The sequence below is a fragment of the Mugil cephalus genome, chromosome 8 (assembly GCF_022458985.1).
Source record: "Mugil cephalus isolate CIBA_MC_2020 chromosome 8, CIBA_Mcephalus_1.1, whole genome shotgun sequence".
In the NCBI taxonomy this organism is placed as follows: Eukaryota; Metazoa; Chordata; class Actinopteri; order Mugiliformes; family Mugilidae; genus Mugil; species Mugil cephalus.
In genome coordinates this window covers 6710392-6716475 of record NC_061777.1, presented here as the reverse complement: position 1 = coordinate 6716475, position 6084 = coordinate 6710392, and the positions used below count along the sequence as shown (strand labels likewise).

At 45.5% G+C, this 6084-nt stretch overlaps 1 protein-coding gene across 1 annotated transcript in view; it reads left to right on the top strand.

Annotated features, from left to right (window-relative positions):
- The first annotated feature begins 2575 nt into the window (after nt 1–2575).
- The window catches only part of tmem8b (transmembrane protein 8B), a 40805-nt gene continuing 37296 nt past the window's right edge, over nt 2576–6084 (top strand). The window contains exon 1 of the mRNA XM_047593132.1: nt 2576–2803. Coding sequence (XP_047449088.1) covers nt 2719–2803 — 85 coding nt within the window. The 5' untranslated portion in view covers nt 2576–2718. The remainder of the gene's footprint in view (nt 2804–6084) is intronic.

Here is a 6084-nt window from a genome sequence, read left to right as displayed (position 1 = left end):
CTGGTGCTTCACGCTGCAGGCAGAGCGTGCTGTGCACCGAAGCTGAGCCACAGAGCGGTTAAAGAGTTTTTAACTTTACCAGCTGGCTACCCTCCTTTCTTCCCTCCCACCCTTGTTTCCATTTTGCCAATTTATTTATTTCTCCGACTGAGCATGTTGCTCGCAGTTGGGTGTGCTCACATATTAGTATAGACCATCTTGAGTTCACCATACTCCGTAGGACTTTTACTGAGGGATTTGGTGCAGCAGTGGATTAGGTTTGTCTGGAGCCAGCTGGTGAAAATGCTTAACCAGAGGCTCTTCGTGCTCCTGTGTGGGTATATATATATATGTGTGTGTGTGGCTGTGGAGCCTCACCTGAGGGAGAGCAGAAATAACTCGGGCCATGATGCTCAGGGAGGATGTGTGTTTGTGTGCCACCTACGCTCATCCTCCACCAAATTTTAAAACTGGTGCTCTGGCGAAGCCTTCATCATGTTCCACCCAATGTCACTGTGGGCGACGTTACCAAACAGCACGAGGCCACTTCTCTAAAAAGAAGAAAAAGTAATTTTTGTTTAAGTAAGCACAACTTGCTTCCAGAAAGTCTACTTATGTAATGAAAGAAACACATATAGGCTATTGATTAATAGTGGCACTTGTGATAATTTATTCCCTAAATGGATCAGACCTTTCTCCCTGACCTTAGAAGCTAAGTGGGAGGTTTCCAGTTCTCCTCTCATAGACGGGGGGAGTTCTCTTTTGTCCGGACCAGAACATCTCACAAGCTTTCCATCTGCCTTTTCTCATTTGAGGATCACAGCTTTTTCCCGTGCATGCGCTGGATTAAAAGGCGGTCGGACCAAATTGCCAGACGCAGACAGATACTCTCAGCAACATCCATGTGTAGACAGTGCACTGCATCTAATAGGATTTAGAGGAAGCTGAAACCAGTGAAAGAGATTCCCAAAACGCCAAATCCATCAATTCCGCCTTGAAAGGGTCAAAGGTCTGAATCCATTCTGTGGCAAGCGCTGCGCAATTTGCCTGCATCTGTGCTCCACGCGAATTAAAAACCGTTTATAGAGACGCATTAATAACGCAATCGTCGACCGTGTCTGCTCCTAAAGAGGAATACGACGGGTCATTTCAGCTGCAGACAGTGAAGCTGCGCTCTAGCGGTGGTGATTATTCCGGCATGGCAAGGTCGGTCATGCACAATGGGTTGCTATGCGTGGGCTGCGGTGGGGAATCTGGCGATCCATACAGCTTTGAAGGAAGTGTTGACTGCAGCTAAGGCTGCACCATTATATCCATACATCATATGAACACAAGTCCTGTTTCTTTTTCTCTCGCTGCATTATTCCACATCTTTAAAATCCTACGGGTCTTAATTCACCTCATTTTACTTCAGTTACAAAAACGCCGCTTCTCAATTTTTTCCTCAACTTGGCACTCACAACGCTCAGTGTCAAGTTATTTTCTTTATGAGTAATAAGTTCATTTTTTACCAGTTTTGGATCAAATCAACACTGTTACCCACAATTAAAGACTGAATGTGTGGTTATGTGACTTCTCTGAGACCCTTTCTGTTTACCCTCTAATTAAAGAGCAGACTTGTCTGTGGGTTGCAGCCTTGGAAGGGGAAAACCAAACAGACTGTACCTGAACTGTGAATTTATTTACCTGCTAAACTGAACTTTGTAGTTGACTTTGAAATACTGAAGTTTGTTGCTTGGTGTGTTGGGGGGAGTGTGTTTGAGCCTTTGTGAGTTACGCATTTTGAAAGTCAAACCAGTGGTCATTTGGTTCGGCTCCTTGTGTTCTTAACAACTAAGACATTTATTCTCCGATAAACTGTTCATGACAAATAAATAATACCAAACCGTCACCTATGATATTCAAACACAAGAGTTCATATTGGTTTTATTTCCAGACCAGATGCTTATGGTGCCCACACTCATGGACCAGTGAAGCAGTGTTGGCGCTTATTGTGTCTGTTCTATGGTTGGAGAACCCCATATCTTTGCAAATATTTTTCCATTTGACACATTTTTCTTCTTTTATCAGACCTCACTGGACCCCAAAAAACATGTATTAGACACTGACACAGGTGGGAGAGGTTATTTCCAGGGGCTATTTAGGAATAAAATGTATTTTGTTTAGGCAAAAAATATTCCACAAAGGCATGTAGACATACATAAAGTTATCCTACACTGGTTTTTGGCAACTACACCAGAAACGCATTCTGGTTCTGGTGTAGCTGCTGTGTAAAAAGCTTTTAAAAAGCATGCCATTGTTATAAAATCGCATTTTTTCATTGAACCGTGAAAAATAGGAGGTGCTGAGGGCTCAGATCAGGTCAAGTCCTCTCTACGCTCGCCCCCCTCCTCCTCCTCCAACTTTCTGTCTCGGGTCCTGCAGGAGAGGAGGCTGCAGCCTCTCTACTCCTCGCTCGTCCCTGCGTGCGGCGGCCCCGGCGCTCAGGGGACGGGCCTTGTGGTGCAATATACGTCGGCGCCTTCCCCGGACTGACGGGGCCCGAGGTCCAATGAAACACGTCGACATATTGAGGTTGTCAAATCAAAGCCGGAGAGGAGGCGCTGTCCCGTCGTCGTCTGAATTACGTCATGCACAAACAGCTGGTCGCTGGCAAATATCTGAAAAAATGTAGACCAGCACAGCGACTGAGGACTGCAGCCGGGCTGAAGCCCCTCTCTAAATATTTGGCTTTTAACGATGTGGCAGCTGGAGCGTCCGGGCTCAGGATGTAGCCTCCCGAGGCTCCTCTTGCTTGTTTACACCTCTCTCTGCGCGCTCGGAGGTGAGTCCTTTTCCCTTCGCCGCTTTTCATTCTCGGGGAGCTGTTCCTTTTGTCGGGGGTGCTGAAATCTTCCCCCAGCGCAAGCAGCCAGCGTCGCGTCCGCGTTCTGCTCTGAGCACAGTCTCGCTCCGAACATCCACAGCTGCTGCTTTTTTCAGTCTCGACACTCTGAAGTAGAATTACACACACATTTTTATATAAACAAACAAACAAACAAAAAAAATGCTTTTTAATCAACACGGACTGTCTTCAGTTAGCGTGACGCACGGGGAAGGTTTGCTGCTAATTATGGCACGCAACACACTGACAGATGCTCCCGTAGGTTGTGGGGCTACGATGCCGAGGAGGTGGATGTGACCACAAGGCACAGCACACCGGGCTGGACGCTTTCGTTGTCGCTGCCTTCGGTTGTTTCGTTGGTTAGGGAGGGCAGAGGCAAGTTGAGGCACGCTGGCACCGCGCAAAACACGAGCGAAACGATCAGATGTTTAAGTTAAACCTTTATCTTCCCGTCTTTAATGTAGCCTGACCGAATACAGAGTTAGAAATGAACTGAGTCGGTTGGATACACGGTTAAAGTTGAGCTTTTTATTTATCTTACAGGTGATCGTGAAATGTAAAAAAAAAAGTACAACAGTTCGTTATTAATAATGTGTCCGTGTGTACATATTATATATATCCTTTAAAAATGGAAAAACAAGAAACATAGAAAGGAATCAGGAGTGGTTTATCTTGTGATCCCATGTCCATCCTCCAAGATGTCTTTTCCGCTTGAAAAATGAGGCAGAACAAAAACCTGAGAGCTGGATTGTGGGACAACAATGAATCCATATACACCTAGAGCACACGCTGTGCTGGCCGTGGTCACTGAGGAGCTTAAATGTCTGTCTGAGGATGTGGCTGACTTGTTGCCGTTTTGCTCCACCGGTTTTTGGTAGATCTCTCCACTTAGCCACAAATCTCTGTTCACCACTTGACCCTTTTTTACCCCCCACCCCACCCCAACCCCTCCTCCAATCCATGAGCCTATATCATGATGTGATGTGAGATAACTGACTCTTACGCAGAAGAAAATTCAAAATGAACCATGTCGACAGACAGTGAGATTCTGAGTGTTCGGATGTGAATTGAGAACATTGCCCTGGCTCTTCGGTGCCAAGGTGGAAGGTCTGGTGGGCTTAACGTCTCAGTGTGTGTCACCGTCCAAGTGTTTGTTTGTGGGTGTTTTGCAGGCTGAAGCCGAGGACGGTGCGTTTCACTCACGACTGTGAATGTTAAAGAATGGACAAGTCCCCTCTAATGGTTCCAGATGGTTCATCTTCAGCAGCTTCTTTTTTCTCCTTTCTTATTTTTAGATTTTGAAATCTTACAAGACAGCGGGCAACCTCTTTTTTTTATTTATTTATTTATTTTACCCAGGCTGCTCCAAAATAAATAAAGTTTAAAGGCGAAGCAGCTTAGTATTCAGGCATGAACCTCATGTTGAGATGACAAAAAGTGGGATTATGTCTATATTAAGCCTCTAACCGAGTAAAACAGTGGTGGGGAGGTGCTCATTGAGGAGATTACAGAATTCGCAGGCGTGCTGTAAGAAAGCCTGTGAGCGCTGTGCTGCCTTTATCTTCACATGAAACGTCTTTATTTAGCTGGCAAGCCAAACGGCGTATTCAGATATTTTGTCATGTTTACACCTTCACATTAAGTCTAGTCCCCACGCGTGTGGCTGTGTTGGATCGTCACTGAGACGGGCACTGATTTCCTTTTTGGAGACTGTTCCTTTGGCAGAAACTTGTTTTTTCTGTGTGTGTCTTTTTTTTTTTTTTTTTTTTTTGTGTTGATTGCTGAAAATAGACACGCTGGTTTATTCTTCAACAATCTTGGGATGCTGGTGCGTTTCCAAAGCATCCACCATTGTGAACTGGGCTCAACCACCTGTATGTACCTTGAATGTTGCGAATCGTTAAGAATCAGAGATGTGATGTGTGATATCTGGCGGTAACATGCGATAAAATGCACCCTGTTTCCCAATATTCACTAATTACAGTCTATTACCATGATTAACAAATGACTATAAATAGCACGGATGATGTACTGAGCACTGTCAGCGATAAACATATTAAATAGCTCTGCTTTTGAGCACTTCTTATCGAGCACATCAACACAAATAGCTAGATAGATGCAGATCTGGTTCGTGCAATTATCTGCCTTTGACTCCTTCGCAGGGTACAATGTGTACTTTCAAACCCCGTCATATCACAGGATGCACAGCTCTGATCCCCGAACACGGCTCTCATCAGTGTTTAATCAACGCAGAACGAGCCACGGAAATGCCAAGACTGTGGAAAAGTCTGAAAAATAAACATGAATTTGTGTAGCGAGAAGTCAATTTTCTTACTTCCCACACCCAGTAGGCATCTCACGACTCAATTTTTGAGGAGCCTTGCCCCCCCTCCCCACTCCCCACCCCCCCGCCGAGCAGTGATCCGCTGATGTAGAGAGTGCAGTGTAGAGAGTGATGATAATTGTGACTTTTGTGCCACTGAGTTTACTCTGACTGAGGGATGTGACGATGAACGATTCAGCCTGTTTTTTTTAAGAATCCTGATGTCCTTTTAAATGTTTCTCTCACCAGCGACCAATCAGCTGTGACCGTCAGCGGTCTTTAGCGGGCTGTGATCTAGAGCTTGAAAGAAAGTCCAGCGGTTCTAGTCCTTTTTTTTTGATCTTCAGACTGTGACCTCAGCCATTGTCCACGCAATGAAAGGGGCTGAAGAAGGGCCCTAATGGAGAGAAGGCTGACATAAAATGCAGATAACCTGTCCGGAGGAAGGCTGGCAGAGTAAAATAAATGCTGCGAGCTTTGTACGAGATTAGGCTGCGGCTCCTGACTGTGAGATATGCTTTATTCCTTCCCGTTTCTGCGTCTTTAGTATTCAGGGATGCCTTCATAGGTGAGAACCAATGCGAGCTTTGAGGACGAGTAATAGTGTTGGGGCGTAGGTAGGAGCAGAGGAGAGACTTTCTTTTTTCTCACGTTAGAAAACAGAGCACATTCACAAAGGCCTTTTTCCTTCATGCATCTGGCACGTCGGTGCCCTGACGGTGAAGAGGGTCACTTGGTATTCATTACTCTGTGTGAGACGCGGATACAGTTAGAAAATGTGCAGGAAATCACAGGATTAGTCCAGGGTGCGAATCAGAAAAGTGTTTTGTTGCGGTGGATCGAGAATGGTTTTGGGTGACAGAGACGTCACAGAGATTTCGGAGAGAGCTCAACGTCT